Source organism: Nannospalax galili, unplaced genomic scaffold, assembly GCF_000622305.1.
Source record: "Nannospalax galili isolate Female #2095 unplaced genomic scaffold, S.galili_v1.0 scaffold182, whole genome shotgun sequence".
In the NCBI taxonomy this organism is placed as follows: domain Eukaryota; kingdom Metazoa; phylum Chordata; class Mammalia; order Rodentia; family Spalacidae; genus Nannospalax; species Nannospalax galili.
In genome coordinates this window covers 1,776,819-1,796,629 of record NW_008348662.1, presented here as the reverse complement: position 1 = coordinate 1,796,629, position 19,811 = coordinate 1,776,819, and the positions used below count along the sequence as shown (strand labels likewise).

The following is a 19,811-nucleotide window of genomic DNA, read 5'->3' as shown; positions in this document are numbered from 1 at the left end:
TGTTTTGGGAGGAGAGCCATGAAACCTTCCCACACATGGCATTGGGATTTTCATTTGGTTACCCATGCCTTCTTAGATCAGCGTTACCCACCCATGTAGGTACCTCCATTCAAATTGCTATTTAAACAATAATATTTTAAGGGGACTAGAGAGATAGCCCAGTGTTTAAAAGCACTGACTATTCTTACAGAGGATTTGGGTTCGATTCCCAGCACCCACATGCAGTCATCTGTAACTCCACTTCCAGGGGATCCAATGCCCTCTTCTGACCTCTGAGAGGCATTGCATGATATGGGTGCACTTACATACATACATACATACATACATATATTTAAAATATAATGTTTTAGGCCAGGCATGGTGGTGCATGCCTTTAATCTCAGCACTCAGGAGCAGAGGTGAGTAGACCTTTGTGAGATCAAGCCCAGCTTGGTCTACTTAGGAAGTTCCAGGCCAGCTAAGGCTATGGGGAGACTCTGTCAAAGAGCAACCCCCCCCCCAATTAAAAAAAACCTTATTTTAATTTTTTTTTAAACTTGAAAAAAGTTTTATTTATTATTTTTATTTTATGTGTATGCATGTATTGCCTGAATGTAGGTAAGTGCACCCATGTCGTACAGTGACCCCGGAGGTCAGAAGAGGCTGTTGGATCCCCTGGGACTGGAGTTATAGACAGTTGTTAGCTGCTGTGTAGGTGCTGGGATTCGAACTCGAGTCTTCTGCAAGAACAATCAGTGTTCTTAACTGCTGAGCTATCTCTCCAGCCTCTGCATTCTCCCCAATTTTTGAAAATTAGCTTATAATACTAGGTTTCCATATGCCTTCCTATATCCATAAGAAGTTTTGGTTAGCCTTCTGCTTCCTTTCCTTTCCTGTTTCCTCCACTCTCTTCCCCATTAAACCTTACCATATAAGTATCAACCCCCTTTTATTTTGCATGTGTTCTACTATCTACCACCCACAGGCTGCTCCCAATGCCCATGTCCTCTTTCTGTCTTCTTAGTCTCTGTAGACATTTCATGTTAAGCACAAAAAAACTTAAAATTTAAAACCATGATCCACATATGAGAGAGAACATGTAGTGTTCCTGTAAATTTCATTTCATTTTTCTTTACGGTTGAATAAAACCCATTGTGTATATGTACTGCATTTTCATTATCCATTTATCAGTTGATGGTCATTTAGGCTGATTTCATTTCCTAATTGTGAATAGAACAGCAGTAAACATGAATGTGCAGGTATCCCTGTAGTAGGATATGGATGGAGTCCTTTGGGTGGATGCTTAGGAAAGTATGAACAATGCAGCTCTACTTGTAGCTTTTTGAGAAACAACTTAAAAAAAACCCTCAAATGTCTTACTTTACTGTTTTCTAAAGTTGTAGTGAAATATATAAAATGTGAAATTTACCTACTTGACCACTGTAAGATGTGTAGTTCAGTAACAGTAAGCGTTACTATGAAACACTGGTACCATGTCTATTGAAACAACAAACACTTCCTGCTCCCCAGCCTTTGGCAGCACTCTCCTCATTCTGCCTCAAACAGTTTGACTATCCTAGGAACCTTATTTGTATAGAATCTTCCAGTGTTTATCTTTTTGTGACTAGCTTATTTCATTCAACATAGTGTCTTCAAGGCCCATTCCAAATTGTCTGTATGCTAGGACTATTCTAACAAAATGCCATAGGCCGGGTAGCTTAAACAGCAGAGTTGTTTTCTCACTGTTTCGGAGGCTGGAGTTTCACGATAAGATGTCATGAAGCTCAGGTCCCTTTGCAGTCTGTCTTCATGGCTTGCAGGTGGTAGACCTCTTGTGTTTGCACATGGCTGGTGCTCTGTGTGTAACATCCCTGCTGTCTGTGTCTAGATTTTCTCTTATAAGGACACCAGTCAGATTGGATTAGGACCCACAAACAACTTCATTTTAACTTAATCACCTCTTTACAGTCACATTCTGAAGTTCTGAGGCTCGGACTTCAATGTATGAATTCTGGGTGAGGGGACCCAATTTAGCCTGTAGCATTGTAGCTCTCACGTCGGCATGTTTAAGGCTGAATACTAGTTTAGTGTGTGGATAGGAACAGTTCTTTGATCCTTTATCTGTCAGTAAACACTTGGGTTCCTTCTGATTCTTGGCTGTTGTGCACATGGGTGTGCAGATCTCTCTTAAGATCTTGATTTTAATGCTTTTGGGGACATAACCAGAAATGGATTGTGGTATAATAATATAATTTTATTTTTAATGTTTTGAGGGACCCACTACACTGTTTTTCACAGTCGCTTACACATTTTTACTCCAACAACACTTCATAATAATTCCAATTTTCCCACATCCTCAAGATTACTTTTGTTGTTCCTCCCTCCCTCCCTTCCTTCTTTCCATCCTTTCTTTCTTTTGTCTTTTTTTGAGACAGGGTCTTCCTATAATAACCTCAGCTGGCCTGGAACTCACTATGTAGTCCAGGTGGACCTCGATCTCAGAGATCCACCTGCCTCTGTCTCCCTAGTGCTGAGACTAATTTTTCTTTTCTTTTGAGAGCAAACATCTTAATGGATATAAGTAATAATGCATGTCCAATATAAAGAATTAAAAATAGCATGTATAAATAAGGTTTATTAATAAAATTTATATCTTTATCTAGGGAATAACAATAACATTTTCTAGATTTTTTTTCTGTGTAAGTATGCATGCATATGTAACATATAAACTCACAAATGTCCCCTTACATGATTTGAACAAGACTTTTTTTAAAAAGTATTTTATTTATTTATTTATTTTATGTGTATGACTGTTATGCCTGCATGTATGTAAATGTACCTGTGTCGTGCAATGCCCGCGGAGGATAGAAGAGGCTGTCGGATCCCCTGGAACTGGAGTTACAGACAGTTGCTGCCATGTGGGAGCTGGGAATCGAACCTGGGTCTTCTGCAAGAACAGTGTTCTTAACCACTGAGCCATCTCTCCAGCCCTTGAACAAAACTGTTATATTTCATTTTTTTCTGTTTAACATTGAATGATGCATTTCCTGAATATTCTTGTAGTATAAGAACTTTTGATGGCTCTAGAACTAATGATTTAGTTACTTTCTGATGATTGCATCTTGTATGTCTTCTAGTTCCTTCACCATATATAATCTTCTCATAAAATTCATGAGCATAAATGCGTATATTCAGGACAATTCCCTTTGGTTATATTCCTAGGAAGTGATTTTTTTTAAAGAACAAATAGAAGTTTATTAATATGTATGCCTCATATATACACGAGCAAAACCTCAGAAAAATCTATTAAATCTCTAGAGTAAATTTCAAAAATGCAACATAATTAAGGGGCTGGTGAGATGGCTCAGTGTGTAAAAGAACTTGCTATGCAAGCCTGGAGACCTGAGTTTGATCTCCAGAACCCACATAAAGGTAGAAAGGGAGAACCAGTTCCACAGAGTTGTCCTCTGACCCCCACACAGGCACCTTGGCATGCACAAGCCTACATTCAGACATACACATCATACATACACATAAATAATTGTATGAATGTATTGCCTGCATGTATGTGAGTGCACCCATGTCGTGCAGTGTTGCAGAGGTCAGAAAAGGGCTTTGGATTCCCCTGAAACTGGAGTTAAGAGGACAGTTCATAGCCGCAGTGTGGGTGCTGGAAATCGAACCTGGGTCCTCTGCAAGAGCAATCAGTGCTCTTAACCACTGAGCCATCTCTCCAGCCCCAGGAAATGATTTTTAAGGTGGTGAAAGAATGAGATATTGTTAGAGTCTTTAATGTTTAAGAAATTGTAATATGCTTAATATTAATGCTAATGTAATGCTTACATTATTAATAGTTTCTTTGGTGTGTAAGACTCATGGACACTAACTCAGACAACTGCTCAAGATATAAATATTTGGAAAAAAGGACTTGACTTTGACCTAAAATTCCAATTTTATTATTTACTGACTTGAAAATGAGTGATAATTATCAATTCTCAAATGGCAAACAAAGTTTGGCTAACTGGAAGGTAGAATTAATGTCATGCAAAAAAAATGTATAGATGAAATTATAAAGATAGGAGAGGTTTGGTTGGGAGATGGACCAAGCAGGGAATGGTCAGTTGGTCAGTTTGCAGTCAGGAGAGTAGAGTTCAGAGTTCTTGGATGACCTTGACCATCCAATTTGTCCAGATCTTCCAGGTACTTCTATACACATATGTGTAGTGTTAATTTCTTCTTCTTTCATCTCTGGGAAGATAGAGGTAATTTGAATTTATAAAGAGAAGCCCTCAGGACTGGTATAACTAGACTTACTTTCTTATGAGTTATTTTTGGGAAAATTTAGATTATCTCTCTGAAACCCACAATTTGTTAGAATAGATGTATTTTGATACCGTTAGGATAAATGCAATGTGGACTGGAGAGATGGCTCAGAGGTTGAGAGCATTGGCTGTTCCTGCAGAAGACCCGGATTCAAATCTAAGCACACACATGGCTGCTAACAACTGCCCATAACTCCAGTTCTAGGGGATCCAAAACCCCTTTCTGTCTGTCCTCTTACAATGGTTTACCACCACCCCAAAGATAGATGCCTGAATACAGAGATAGTCAGGATGTCCTTGATCAGCATGGAAGTTGTTTGGCATCAGAGTCTATAGGTCAGAGTTGTCGAGAGGTTTGTCTAGATTATTTTTGAGCACAGAGTTAGGAGGGATGGAGTAAAGAAATTGGCCTGGCTTGGTAATGAGGATTTTGGTATTGTGTAGCATGTAATCCTGTCCTGTGGTGTACTTAATTATCTTCATTTTTCGTTTTAGAAGTTGCTAGTTCAGAAGTGAGAGAACAAATGAAAACTTATACCATCAATATTTTAAAATAGAATACTTTGAATTAGAAAAGCAGTATGTGTTCCAAAACGTCTTAAGTGGAGTGTGGAGAAATGGCTCAGTGGTTAAGAGTGCCTGCTATTCTTCCAGAGGACCAGAATTGAGTTCCAAGCACCCACATCAGACAGTTCAAAGCCGTCTGTAACTCCACTTACAGGGAATCTGATGCCCACGTTTGGCCTCTCTGAGCACCTACATGCATGTTGCATATAGACACAGACATGTACACAGACACACACAGACACAGACACACACAAATCTTTAAAAAGTGTTTCCTTTTTTTTAAAAAAAAAAAAAAAAAGGCAGAGGGAGCTGGAGAGAAGGCTCTGCAGTTAAGGATGCTTGCTGCTGTTATAGAATACACGAATTTGGTTCTCAGCACCTATTTAGGTGGTTCTCAACTGCCTGTAACTCCAGTTCCAGGGGATCCAGTGCCCTCTCTGGCCTCTGTGGTCTTCTGCACACAAGTGGTATACATCCTGATACATACACATCAATAAAAATAAATTGTAAAAAAAGAAAGTCTTTGAGAAGCAGAGTTTTTCTTCCCTTCCCCCCACTCCATCATTCTTCTTAGAGGTGGCTATCTTAAAAGTTTTTCTGTGTCTGTACACAGGCACATACTATTTTATGGAAAAGAGATATTATCATTTACGCTCCTCTACAGCTTGATTCTCCACATACATTTTGATATTTTTATATCTACACATGTAGATCCATTCCATCCATCCATTGAGTGACTGCTTCTCCACTGTATGTAGCAGTGTAATTTCTTAGCTATTCTCCCAGACCAAATAGTTAACTGGTTTTAAATTGGCTTTTTTTTTCAATTTATAATGCTGAAGTGAAATCCTAAATGTGAGTGGTGTACATGCCTAAATATATTATTATATCAAGTCAGTGTTTAATGACAGGCTGCTCCAGTTACCTGTCTAAGATGCATAAATAGTGGGTTTTCGTTCTGCATTGTGGCTGTTTTTAGTCACCTTCCATCCAGACATTAGTAATATTTCACTTTGATGTTTTCACATACTTCTGTGTTCATTAGCTCATTTGCTTCTTAGAACTGCTTGCTGGTCAGTGTATGGATTTGTTTTATTACCTCTGCTTGACAAGGGGGCCTGAGGCACAGAGTGGCTCCTGGCTTGTCTGGGCCTGGGCTGTGGCTGGCTCTCCTCATTCTGGGCTCAGTGCTAATATCTTTGAAAATGGTGCAGCACCTTGGCCCTTATGGGTCTAAGAATAAGAAATGTTCTTGTTCAGTTCATTTTCTCTGTCTTCCTCTTTTCTGATTCTGAATAGCCACTGAATTCTTTACTTCTTATTTAAGAATTCTTCAAATTTGTTTTTTTTTTTTTAATTGTTTGAGTATCCTTTAACCGAAATGCTTGGGAGTTAGTGTTTAGATTTCCAATCAGGAGATATTGGGAATCGGACCAAAGTGTTAACGTGGAATCCATTTGTTTTATGTATAGCTTATATATATAAAACCTAAAGGTACTTTTATGCAATATTATTAGTGTACCTATTATTTGATTATGGCTTGTCATAGGAGTGTGGGGTAAACTTTTCCTTTTGTGGCATTATGCTGGCTCTAAAAATGTTTAAGAGATTGGAACATTTCAGGTTATGGATTTTCAGATTAGAGATGCTTAATCTATAATTCCATTAGGGAATTATAGCATCTTCTGTTAACATGTGCAGACTTTTAGTGGAAAAAGAACATTCTGGCACATTTGTACATCTTTGTACCAGTAATAAAAGGTTCAGCTAATTCCCACAGTTATGGACTCTGAAGTCCTGGAGAGGGAGACCCTCCCCCAAAGAACTAAAAATCTCAAAAGCCAAGATGAAGGCCACCAAAATGGAGGGCTCCTGCCGACCCAGCCGAGGGCTAAGAGATGCTGACTAGGGAGAGGTCAAAGAGGAGGTAAGAGATGAGGTGTCTCTCTCTGGATTCTGCCTGTATTATATGTTACAAAATGCCTACCTTGCCTTCAGTAGATTGCCTAAATCCTTTGTTCTGTGTGTAATACTTTTGAGGCAGAAGAGTCCTTTCCGTAGAATTTTAACATGAATCTATCTTAATATTACAAAGCTGCTTATATTTATTGTCTATCAGGTTGTATTTATTCTGATGTGTTTGGGTATGTATGAGAAGCAAAGAGGAGAGAAGGCCAGGAGAAGACATTTGAAGGTATAATGAGGCAAATGTGGCATGTCTTCTTTGCAACATTTCTTAAAGAATTGTGATAATTATCACCATGCATAGGCAGCCCCATAATATATAATATTGCTAATGTTCCTGGGATCAAATGCAGTATTTTTATGATAGATTACATGTCTTATTGAAATTGGGAACTTGTGAGTGATGCATTGGCTGTGGGAAGACCCCTGCTTTACTGACACTGTGTTATATAGGTATTTAGAATTAATCATCTTTACTGTCACTAGTGGAGAAGGAATTATAGAGCTGTAGAGTTCAAATAATTCATAATTCTTAATGTCTTCCTTTAAGTCAAGCTTAATTGACTACAGAGTTTTAACTGTAGGAAGTCAGAATAATGTCCTCCATAGTACCTGTGTGGAGGCTGTGGTCACACATTCTTTGTGTCTAGTTGGCTCGTATGTTACAAATGTTAAATATTTTTCAATTACAAAGTATATTTTAAAAGTTAAATTGTTTTTAATAGCCACAATTCCCATAGAATAAGATTTCTGATTTTAATGATTTTGTGGTTTGGGAAAATCTTTTAAGTTTTCAAAGCCCCACATTTTACAAATTATTGATGAACGGTCTTTATCTTCAAATTGATCATAATAATGTTTATGGCACATAGATTTTATTTCACTCTTACATTTATGTGATCATTTATTAAAATTGTGTGTTTATTTAACAGAGATAAGTGCTATATAACAGATTTGCAGAGAGGAATAAACAAGAAGAAAATATAAACTTTTTTTTTACAAGCTGTACAGCACCAGGCAATTGCTCAATATTGCTTTTATTATGATTTCTCATGATGGCTAAATTAAAGAACCATAAAGAAAATTTTAGGACCCAGGATCTGAATGGGTTTTCGTTGTGTTTGTTGAAGTTGTGATATGCCTATGGGTGACATTTTGAAAAGGAAAGAGATAAAAAGGAAACATTTCCCATGTATTTTTATAGTTTCTGAAAAGTTGTTTTCAGGGCCCACTCTGTGCCAGGGACTCTTCAGGCACTAGAGACACATTTTATACATGGTTGACAGACATTCTTCTTCGGGCAATAACAGTGTAATAGGAGATTCAGATGATTAACATGAGAAATGTGGTTATGGAGTGCTGTGTTTAGGACAGACATTAAGGGGCCTTGGGTATGCTGGGTACATCTGGGAATGTCTTTCAGGGAAAGTATCACTAAAGGGGGATGTTTTGGATTGGAATGAAGTGGGCAGGTAGAAAGCAAAGGTGTACAAGGCACTTGGGATCAGAGAGAGGCTGTAGTGTAGAGGCTGAATGAGTGTAGCTGTCACTGGGGAGGCGAGCAGTGGATCAGGTCTCTGAGTCCTCGCCGAGTCCTGAGGTCAGGGCAGTGATGCAATTAAACTGCTGCTAAAGAAATGCCACTCTGTTTTTTGTGTTGTAATAGTCAGCTTTGCTTTACTTCAACACAAACACAGCTGTCTTTATTAGGAGAAAAGCTTTAGCTCACAATTTTGGAGGTTCCAGTCCAGGAATAGCAGTCCCATTAATGTGACATACTGTGGTGAGGGCATGTATAGGAACAAAGTGCTCACATCTTGGACCAGAGCAGAGAGAAGAGGCTAGTTAATGCTTCCACTGTCCCTTTTGAGACGTTCTCTCAATGATTGAAGCATTTCCCATTCCCCAAAGTTCACACCTCCCAATAGCACCACTCTAGGGACCAAGCCCTTAACATGTGGATCTTAGGAAAACATTCCAATTATATATAACCCATAGTAGATATCAAGGAAAAATTGGACTGGAGCAAGAAGGAGAGCTGGGAGACTCATTAGGAAAGCCTAGGGGTCTTGGAGGGAGCTAGTGGTGACTGGAACTAAAGAGGTGCCAGTGGAGGTGAGAGCTGACAAGCTGAGCAGTATTCATGGAATAGAGTTAAGAAGCCTGTGGGATTGATTGAATGACGCATGGGAAATGGTGGCTTGGAGGTGTCTGGCCCAGGCAGTGATTGGGGAGGAGATATCCACTGACACAACAAAGCAAGCAGAGGCCAAAGTGGTAGTCTAGGCTGGGACATGTGAAGTTAGCATGTCTGGAGGAAAATATGCATGGGTAGTTGGATAATTGAGTCTGTAATTGTCAGAGAGATCCAGGTGGGTCCTGGATCCACACAAAGTTGGCACCTGAAGATGAGGAGGGATTGACATTGCTCAGGAAGACTGTCACAGGGGGAAAGGCCCAGCCTAGACAAGAGGTTTTCCATAGACCTTGGGGTGGTAGAAGAGAGGCAGAAGGGGACTTAAGGACACACAGTAGGCATCAGGGAAAGACATCTTGCCAAGGTAGTGCTAGTGGTGTAGGAGATCAGGAAGTAGGGGTGCCCATGGATTACCCCACAAGGAATCTGAAGGTTGGCTGTGTACCGAGGAAGCAGATCATGTGAGTCAGGAAACTAGGCACTGGGAGGACCAGCAAATGTAGACAGCCCTTCAGAAAACTGGCAGGCAGAGAAGGTCAACAGGAGAGGATGGCAGGGAGGGCTGTCTGCTTTTGCTTCTTGAAGGTTGGTACCTCCAGTGAGTGAATGTATTTTTTCAAAGTTAACCAAGACCAAGATAGTGAGCAAACAGGAGAAAGTGGGGCTGAGTCTCTGGAAGCTGGGAGTGGGTCAGGCTGCAGGGCCTATGTGAGGTCAGAGAGGAGAGGAGTGAAGGCTGAGGGTCGGGTGGGGTGGTGGGGCTGCAGAGCAGGAAGTGGAGGGAACATTGTCTTGGCTTCCTAGCTGCTCTGTGAGGACTGAGCCCTTGGCTTTGCTCCTCTGCTCTGCTTCATGGCAATCACAGCTTCTCCCAGGGATGTTTTGTTTTCTCTTTTAAGTCCTGAGAATGTTTTAAATTGCCATTTTCTTCCCTACCCCCTTGATCTTCTATGGCATCTAGCTAAGCTGATAAGCTACCCTGAACCTAAACAGAGCGTCTTTCTCTTTCACACACACAGTAAGTTTAGTCTAGTAATTTCCAGCCAGGTTGTCTGTATGGAAGACCCTAATGGTTGGCCTGTTTAGTTAACTGTGTATCAGAAGGAATCAGGATCCATGCATGTGCTTTTAATTCTACCTCTCGGTAAAGTCAGCTCTGTTTGATCTCATTCTGGCTCACAGCTACTTCTGTACCTGACAGGTAAATTAATTCAGTTCAGCAGCTAGAAGCAGCCTGAATTGACCCAACTCTTTTGCAGAAATTCCATTTCAATCTGTGAGTGTGTGTCTTGGGTAGTGGTTCTGGAAAGACCAGTAGATTGGAATAGCACAGGTCATTCTTTAATGGCTAATGCTCAGCATGCTTAGCTCTCTGTGCCCAGGAACCTAATCTACCTGAACACTTGACCACCCTGTTGCCCTCTGACTTGACTTGAAGTACCAACCCATGACCCAGAGTGGCCATGACAAATGAATATGTGGAAAGCATCATGGTTAAAACATAGGTATGCCATAAAATGCGACATTATCTGTAGATGGCCCTTAACATTCCTAGGAGCTGAAATTGAGAAACATACTGCAAGGTGAAAATGAAATTTAACTGAGCATTTGCTGGAGGAAAAAATAATTTATTGGCTCTAACACACACAGTCCTGGGAGTAAGCATCCTCCTCCGCATGGACACCTGTGATTAATGGCAGCTCCGTGCAGCTGCTGGGAAGGAAACTCTTGGAAATAGCATAGTAGGGACTTTGCAAGTGAGCCTCATTTGGCTAAGTTACTGCTTTTGTGAGGCTCTGCTGCATCTTTATATTCTACCAAGGAGAAGATGGTAAATCAGGGTAATTGCTTCTTCCCAAGGCACTTTTATATTGTAAAGGAAAAGGTCCTGTTAAGAAACTCAAATTAACTTCTGCTGGTTAGACTATGTGGAAAGCCTCTTTGAAAGCTGCTTGTCATCCAGCTTGGCAGTTTATTTATCATGGAACAATTCCATTAGCGCCTGACACTTGTTCTCATGGCACAGAGGCTTAGAATCCCTGAGGAAAAACATTTAACCCTTGGAAATGCAAAGCTGTCATTTATCTGTCATCTCTCTCTAAAAACCCACTGGAGGATATTTATGAGAGAGATTTGAAAGTCATCATTTCTAGGTAGATAGAAATGGGAGTTGGGACCCAGCAGATGATCAGTAAAAACCCTGTCCAATAGCAGGTTGTAACAGCTCGCCTTGATGGTTCAACTGTAAGATACTCGTATTATGGTATTGTATAATTCCTAAGGAGTTTATTATACAGAATTCCGCCCTTAAGAAAGGATGAGATGGGGAAATGGATTTACATTATAGCTTCTGAGATCTGAAGATGGCCAGGAACTGGATATTAGGTTGTTCTGGTATTTTTTCATTTGAAGTAAGTATTCCAGTTTTAGTTTTTAGGAGTAAAGAAGTCTTAAAGTATATCAACTAAGGAGCTTAACAGGTCTTAAAAGAACAAACTGAAAATAATCATGACTTGAAAATCAACACTTCTCAGCCTGGCATTTACTAACAAAGGATGGTTAGTAAGGCACCATTTGTCAGAGCTTGTCAGGGGGCTGTTCCCTGGGGAGGCAGTGTAGCGGAGTCTAGGAATTCTGTGCCTGGTGCCAGACTGCCGGGCCTCAAACCTAAGAGATGCTGCTGGCTGCCTGGGGGACTTGGGCAAGTTAGTTAACATCAGAGCCTTTTTTTTCCCTTCATTGCAAAATAGGGATGATGTCTCTTGGGGGTTCCAAGACTATTAAATGAAATAATTCATGTGAAGTCCATGTAGACTAGCTGTTGTTACTGGAAAAGTTTAATATGGTCAGATTGGTCTGGGAAGGTGGCATAGATCACCCAGAAATTTAGGTGGAGTGTTTGTGGGTTAAATTTGTCTAGGCATGTTTGCTGCTTTGTCTCTTTGATGTCATAGTTTCTCAAAAAATATGATATAGAAGTAACTTCTGTGCGTAGTATACCCAGTCCTGTTGCTATCTGCAAGAACAAGTTGGGAGATCTAAGACTGAGATCTGTAAATGCTCCTGGAGGGTTTCTTCAAGACAGAATTAGGATGGAGATAAGCTTTATGGTCACAGACAAACAAGGAAGAGGGGCACACTTACCAAGCTGATAGTGAGCAGGTGGCATAAGGCTGATAGGATCACCAGAGAGAGGGAACGTGGGATTGGAATTGCTTGACTCAAAAAGGAAAAGCCAGTATAAGCAACCAGGGACATAGTAATGCTCTTCAGGATTTAAGGGATTGATATACGCACTGTTGAGTGGTTCTCACTCCTTAGCAGATCTGGAACAATTGGCGCTACCACCCATATTAACACCCTCAGCACCATCACCACCACCATACTACAGAAATCACTACCACCATCCCCCCTCACCACCACCACCACTGCCATGTCACCACCCCTTGCCACTATTCTGTTATTTGTACCCTCATCACTACCACTGGCCTTACCATCATCACTCCCCACTCTACTCCAGTTTCTTAATTGATGTTGTGATGAAATACCCCAAGAAAAAAGCAACATTGGGCAGGAAAGGGTTTACTTGGCTTATGGTTCCAAGTTACAGTCCATTGTTTCAGGGACATCAAAGTAGGACTCAAGCAGCTAGTCACTTCACATCAACAGTCAGGAGCAAAGAGAGTAAATGCACTTTGCATGCTTGCTGGTTTACTCTTATACAGTCCAGGTCCCTGCCATAAAATGGTGCCACCTACAATGGGCTGGGTCTTCCTTCTTCAGTTACAATCAAGGCAATGACAACAGACATGCCCACAGGCCAATCTGATAGTTCCTCACAATCTTTCCAGGTGACTATAGGTTGTTTCAGATTGTCAGTTAAAATTAATTAGCACATTCTTCTACCACCATCATCAGTCCCTCAACACTGTTACCAGGCCTCACCACCATCTCTACCCTGTCAACACCACCACCACCCCTCACTACCATTACCACCCGTCACCATCCCTTCATCAGAGCCACCACCCCACACCACCATCACCAGCTTTCAACACCACCATCACTCCTCAACATAACCACCACCCTTTCAACAGCACCATCCTCTCAACACCATCCCTCCCTCAACACCACCATCCTCCCTCAGCACCACCATCCCTCCCTCAGAACCACCATCCCTCCCTCAGAACCACCATCCCTCCATCAGCACCACCATCCCTCCCTCAGCACCACCATCCCTCCATCAGCACCACCACTCTCTCAACACCATCACCAACCCTCAACACCACCATCCCTCCCTCACCAAAACTACATCCTCAATGCCATCATCATCCCTTACCACCACCATCATCCCTCCCCACCACCATTCAACACCACCACTACTCCTACCACCCCTTAGGATCACCATTACCACCTGTCACTCCCCCACGATCACCACTTCTGAATACTCCCCAGTCATCACCACCCTGCAACACAACCACTGCCCCTCATCATCACCACCCTCACCGTCCTGCAGTTGTGACCCTCATTACCCTCCTTGTCACCTTCACTCTCATAATCACAGCTCAGAGGGGCTGCAGCTAAGAGACTTTTGTCTTTTAGAGTCTCTGACTTCAGATTTACCTTCTCTTGAGTTGCTCTGTCATCTGTTTAATCTCAACTGTCTTTCTGCCTACCAGCAAGGACTGTCTGTAGACCAAGGAGAGAATTTGTAAGTATGTTTTGACAATCTTATATTTCTCTATTTTGAGACAGGATTACTGATTTCTTGTTGTTTGCTTTATAAGTAACAAAAGATGGTAATTAGCTTGACTCATTAAACATAAAACAATTGTTATAAATTTGGAGTGTTTGATTAGATTCCTTTAATTATACACAGTGGTTGATGTTGCTGCCCTGAGAAGAGAGTTTCTGAGGAACGTTCTCTTTGCCACCCCTTGTTTTCTTCCTCACTGTCATGGTGTCCGTACCCAAATCAGTGTGCTGTGCAGGGACTCGAAGTGTCTGAAACGTGGTCTTCTCTGTGGCAGGCTGCTTTGGCCATCCGTGATACAGACTGCAAGAAGGGTAGGATGTTCTCTGTTGTCCTCTGTACTTTCCCTGTACGCCTACACTCCAAAACAGCCTGCTTTTGTGAAGGGACCAGATCTATCTACTCACAGAGCAGTAGTAATGACAGCCTAGCAGCGGGCAAAGAAAGGGCATGAAACTCTGCAAACAGAACTCCAGCTAAGAAGTTAGCAGGTCTTCAGAGGTTCAGAGGAGGTTCACAAACCACTAAGTAGTACTCTGTGAGTCCTGCATCCTTTCAGCTCTCCTTCCTTTCCTTCTCCTGTACCCAACTCAGAGCAGATCTGGCAGAGCATCCTAATTCTGTGTTCTTATCTACCCGTGCCCCCAAATCCATGTGGGCCCCTTTCTTCTTTATCTCCTCAGTCCATGGCACTCAGCTTCTCAGCAGCAGGAAAGATTGATCCTAGCTTCTGGAATTCAGGAATTGTTTTTGGACTAAATTGAATTGTATTTCTGATACTTGAAAAAGACAGTCTTTTTATTTATTATCATCATCGTCGTCATCGTCATCACATCATCATCATCATCATCATCATCATCATCATCATCATCATTTTGGTTATTTTAGACAGAGTCTCCCTGTAGCCCCAGCTGGCCTGGAACTCACCATGTAGACCAGGCTGGCCTTGATCTCGTAAAGATCTGCCTGCCTCTGCCTCCCAAGTGAGTGTTGGGATTAAAGGCTTGAGCCACCTTACCCAGCCCCCAAAGGACAGTCTTAAATGTATGGATAACATGCTAATATTCTCTAAAGACAGGATTTTCATTCTGATCTCCTAAATTTCAGTTCTTTCTTAGATCCTGCTATAGTTTGGGTGTATTCCCAAAGGTTCACGTGCTAGAAGCTTGGTCTCTAGTGTGGGGGAACGGTGGTAGAACTTGAAAATAGTGGGACCTGGTACAGGTGATCATTGCTTTAGAAGGAGATTATTATACTTTTCCAGATTCTTGTTAGTTCCAAGAGTGAGTTGCTATGAAAAGACAGGATATATCTGACAAATCTTTTGGCTTTCTTCTTACATGTATGGCCTTACCCCAAAATGCCATCTACTATGTTATAATGTAGCCTGAAGATCTTCTCTACTAGTCAAATAGATGGGGCTACCTGACCTTGGACTTTCAACCTCCCAAACTAAAACCTCTTTTCTTTAAAAGGTACCTAACTTCAAGTATTGAGTTATAGTAATAGAAAAATGAATGAATGCTGATCTCCAACTCTGGAGAAATACCAGAAGTTAGGATGCTTTTCTTACAAAGAGTAAAACATTCCAGTCAAGGGCTTCAGTTGGCTTCATGTACCCTTGGCTGACAGCCTCCTCCATGAGAAATGACAGTTTGTTTGGAATGAGCACTCCAATGTGGGTGGCCTGCCCATGGATGAGCACATCAAGAAGGGAAGCAGTCCTTCCTGGCTAGGTGGGTCTGTTAGATCAAGCACAGGGTCCAAGACCAAGGGGTGGGCTGCACCATCTCTAGCACCATGTCTTCCAGGAGGGCTGCAGGGGAGAGACTGGAACAGGCTGGTGATGGAGAGCATTTGATGATGATGCTATCAGCCCTAGTTGGCTCTGTTTAGAATCTGTAATTTCCCTGTTTGCAGGTCTGTCTGTGTTGCAGTTTTAGGTCAGAAGAATTTATTTTGTATTCATGCTGTGGAAAGAGAAAATTTCTATTGTTTAGAGACTGTAAAAATTGTAACAGCTAACAGTTATAATTTTCTTCATATTTCTTATGCTCGAGAAATAGCTTATCTTTCTTTTCATTTACCTTGTTTGCTTCTGTGAGACCCGTGTTCGCTTTTATTCATCCTGGGCACATGGACATTGTGTTTAAGACACCCAGCCACCTCTGGGTTTGTGGGTAACTCCTTGCCGCTGGGGAGACATGGGTAAATTATTTTGGATGTTGCTCTTCTTTTCACAATATCTTCTTTTCAGAATCTTTTTGGCAATTTAACTTTGTTCTCTCCCTTGCTTTTTATTTTGTTCTGTTTTGAGATAGGTCTCATATCTGCTTGCCTCTGCCTCCCAAGGACTGGAGTTATGGACTTGTGCCGCCATGCTGGGGAGCTCCTTGATGTTGAAAACAATTAACCTAGTGATTATATTCACCACCCATGTCTTTCTCCAAGGGATGCTGTAAGGATATTTAAGGGACATGTGAATGGCTTGCTGTTTCTCAGCAGAAGGGAGAAGCCACCAGGCTCAAAGGCATTATTATTATTTCGTTTCATGTTGTTAACCTTGTGGTTAGGAATAGACTAATTTTGGAAAAGGTGATACTTTTGTTTTTGACCATGACTTCTTAACCACCCTTATGGGCTTTGGGTTGAGCCCTACAAGAGCCTTGGATTTATAGATTAAAAACAAATAAGGAATAATCAGAAATATTTTGCAACATTTCCTCATTTGCTATTTTTTTAATCCTAAAAATAAGTCTTTTAAAAGGAGTTGATTCAAGTGCTGTTTTCTGGGAATGTTAGAACCTGTAATAATAAATAGCACTGAGCAGTTTGCTGCCACCACTTCTGTTCAAAATAAATAAATATATTTGATGGTATACATTTGAGGAAGTAAGGATAAACTTTACAGTTGATAGAAATCTTAGAATCTGTTACTAATGAAGAGACAGCTCCTAACGTGGCATTCACTGAATTTAGTAGGTACACTGACCTAGTAGGAACTGGGTTCTAGAAAACCAAAGTCCAACATTCCCAGGGAAGCTAACCCTACTTTCAGTTTTCCAGGAGAAAAGGCTTCTTAAACCAATCGTGTGCTCTTCACATTGCTCCAAGGGCAACAGAGTGAGGAAGGTTGCACTTTCATAGTGAGATGAAGAGAATGGGGCTCTGCAGGCTTGTGAGCACCCGTACAAACTCCTCTTCTAATCAGTGGAGAACTCCTCTAGCAGCTCCTGTCTTCCTGAGTGAAGACACGGTACATTAGTGGAAAGGTGAAAGTGGACACCAGGGAGAGATGAGTGGTGGCATTTCTTCTTCCTAGGCCAGCATGGGGGCTGTGGCTCTAGTCAAGGAGGAGGAGTGCATGGGTTGCCTCTGGAAAAGACCCAGTGCTGAGTGGTAAATATAGAGCTATGAAGCAGAGAGTAGAGCCCGAAGGAAGGCATGGAAGACACAGAGCCTTTCTTTCTGTGTTTCCTTTCATCTCTTCTGAAGATACAAGGATGATTGTGCCCTGGGTCTTCTGGCTTCATCTGATGGCATGGAAACATGATACAGGCTTTGTGGTGATCCTATGAAAAGATGACTGGTTCATTTCTGTTAGATTATGGGCAAGTGTTGGGGAGGGCGTTTTGTTTTTAGCATTAGAAGCCACAGGCTGGTTATGTAGGTAGAGTCTCACAGGGGAATTGCATCTAGCCACAGGCTGCATCTTGGAGTGCTTTCTGGTCTCTTCAGCTTCTGCCGTATCTCCAGCCTTCCTAAATTCTGACCAGATCCTTATTCCAAAATTCTGGAAATTCATTGGGTCTGATATCTGATCAACCGAATTTGATGTTAACCCTGTTACCTATAGCTTAAACATTTACAGAATATTGCAAAAGTTTATCAATTTCTTTTTCTGCCCTTGTCCCTGCCTTTTTTGTTGCACCTCTCATTTGGACTCTGGTGTCCCTGTGCCCTCTCCCTTAGGTCTTTGGGGAAAATGCTGATAGACGTGCATATACTAAGATAAAATGAAGGCTAGTCAGGCTTATAGTATCTTCTCTTCTTGTGGTTGTTTATATTTCTTACAGGGGTGAAGACATCTTAAGCCAGAGGAATGATTCTCTAGTTGTGGAATTTCAGTCATCAGCCAGCAGATGCAGGAGGTATAATTTGGGTGTCCAGCAGTTATCCCAAGTGACCACCTGCCTGCTCATCTTGCATAAGACCACCCTGTGCATCACCCCTGTCATTTGTATTTGGTTGGCTTTGCCTGCTGAGGGGTAGCCTGCATGGCATGTTTGTGGAGGTCCTTGTATATAGATGGGAACCATAGGTGCTGCTTCAAGGGTTGTATGCTGGAGAGAAGAAAAGTTCAGATGCATGCAATACCAGCTCATGGGGTGTGTGTGTGTGTGTGTGTGTGTGTGCACACGCAAACACCAGCTAACATTGATCGAAGAGTTAGAAGTTGATAATAAAACTACAATTATGTTGTTCAAAGCCCATTGCATGTTCATCTATCATGAATCATGTGTCCTTCAAGCTGTCACCATTTGAAATCCATAGACTGTTCACAGAAACTGGAATTTCATAGGACAAGTGACAAGTGTCCACCAGCAGGGCAGGAGAGTCACCATCTCTCCTTTGAACTTGAAACCTGGTTCTCTGAATGTCTCATTTCCACTGTGGGTCCCCTTGATGTTGTTCACTGTTACCTCAGTCATGCCAGAAAATGACTTTTATATTGGAGCTGTGGGCTGCTTAGTTGGTAGAAGATTCCAGAGACCAATTCCTCCCTAAGTACAAGGACACTGGTTGGGCTCCCAAACCTGATAACTTTGGGTAATGTACTAAGGATGAATTAAAATACTAATGGCCTCCTTGTTCTGGATATTTTAACATTCCCTAATTTTAAATTTAAATTTAATGCCTCAGGGGCAGAAACTGCCTTGCCAGAAGCATGTTTAGTATTACCCCACAGACAGTAAATTGAAAATATGTTCTGGCCAAGCGTTAGAGCTAGGATGAGCAGTAAATTTTTGTAATTGTGTTGTTTGTGTCTCCTGTAGCCACCAGACATGAACACTGTCTGTCTGTTTCAGCAAAAGATAGCTATTTAACTTTAAAAAAAATTATGATTTTCCTAAAGTTCTCTTGATTCCACAGAATCTTTTTCATTGTTAGCCATGTTTTAGTAGCAATATCCTGGAGTTTGGACACCTGAAACTGTTCTAGAGCTCTTTTCTAAGCTGTTGTCAGGCCCCCATGTTTTGACCTTCTTATAGTGCCCTAAGACATTCCTACTTCCTAATGGAGACCCTGAGAGGTAGAGAGGATTGAGTGGCTTTTCTGTTGTATCCTCTCTGGTTCAGGGAGAACTTTAATTAGTAGAGAGGTGTCTTGGCTCCCAGCTCAGCCATCTGCCCCCTAGACCAAGTGGACCTGCCAAGCTTGGTGATGGCTAGACCATTGGCATTCATGGCTTCTGCCAGGAAATGAGAATGGCAGTGATTTTGAGGGGCGTGTGTTTCTGCCTGGTAGTGTTCTTCCTTCATCTGCACCAGGTCAGATTTCTGTATCCAGTGAGGCCAAAAGACAAGTGCGTTTCTTTCTATCAGTATACAGGCCACTTTCTTATCAGGAGTTGAATTAGCCCCTTTATTCTCTCCTTATGAGTGAACAGCACATTTTATTCCTCCTTCATTCTTCAGTTGTCTGGTGTCTGGCTACTCCGTAATTGTATTTTGGAGAATAGATATTAATTTTCTTCAACCAAAAGGCTGAGTTCCTGATGACAATGACATAATTCAATTTCCGACTTTCCCCTTGTCGCCTGCACCCCCTCCTCCTGGTTATATTCTTCATGGTTAGGAGGAACGGTGGTGTCAAATATATCAGCAGGAAGAATTGATTCAGTAGTCATTTGATGACTTGACTGATTAGCAGAGATCAGAAGAAGGCTCATAGCTGTGAAAACCACTGCAGCATGGAGTTTTAACAGCTCTTTAGGGAGCTAGTTAATGATAGAATCACTGCAGAAACA

The 19,811-nt window shown here is 41.6% G+C and overlaps 1 protein-coding gene across 1 annotated transcript in view; it reads left to right on the top strand.

Moving 5' to 3' along the window:
• Aff3 (AF4/FMR2 family member 3) overlaps window positions 1–19,811 on the top strand; it is a 544,092-nt gene that overhangs the window by 93,161 nt on the left and 431,120 nt on the right. The window contains exon 2 of the mRNA XM_008845867.1: window positions 17,857–17,931. Within this exon, the coding sequence (XP_008844089.1) occupies window positions 17,857–17,931 (75 nt within the window). The remainder of the gene's footprint in view (window positions 1–17,856; window positions 17,932–19,811) is intronic.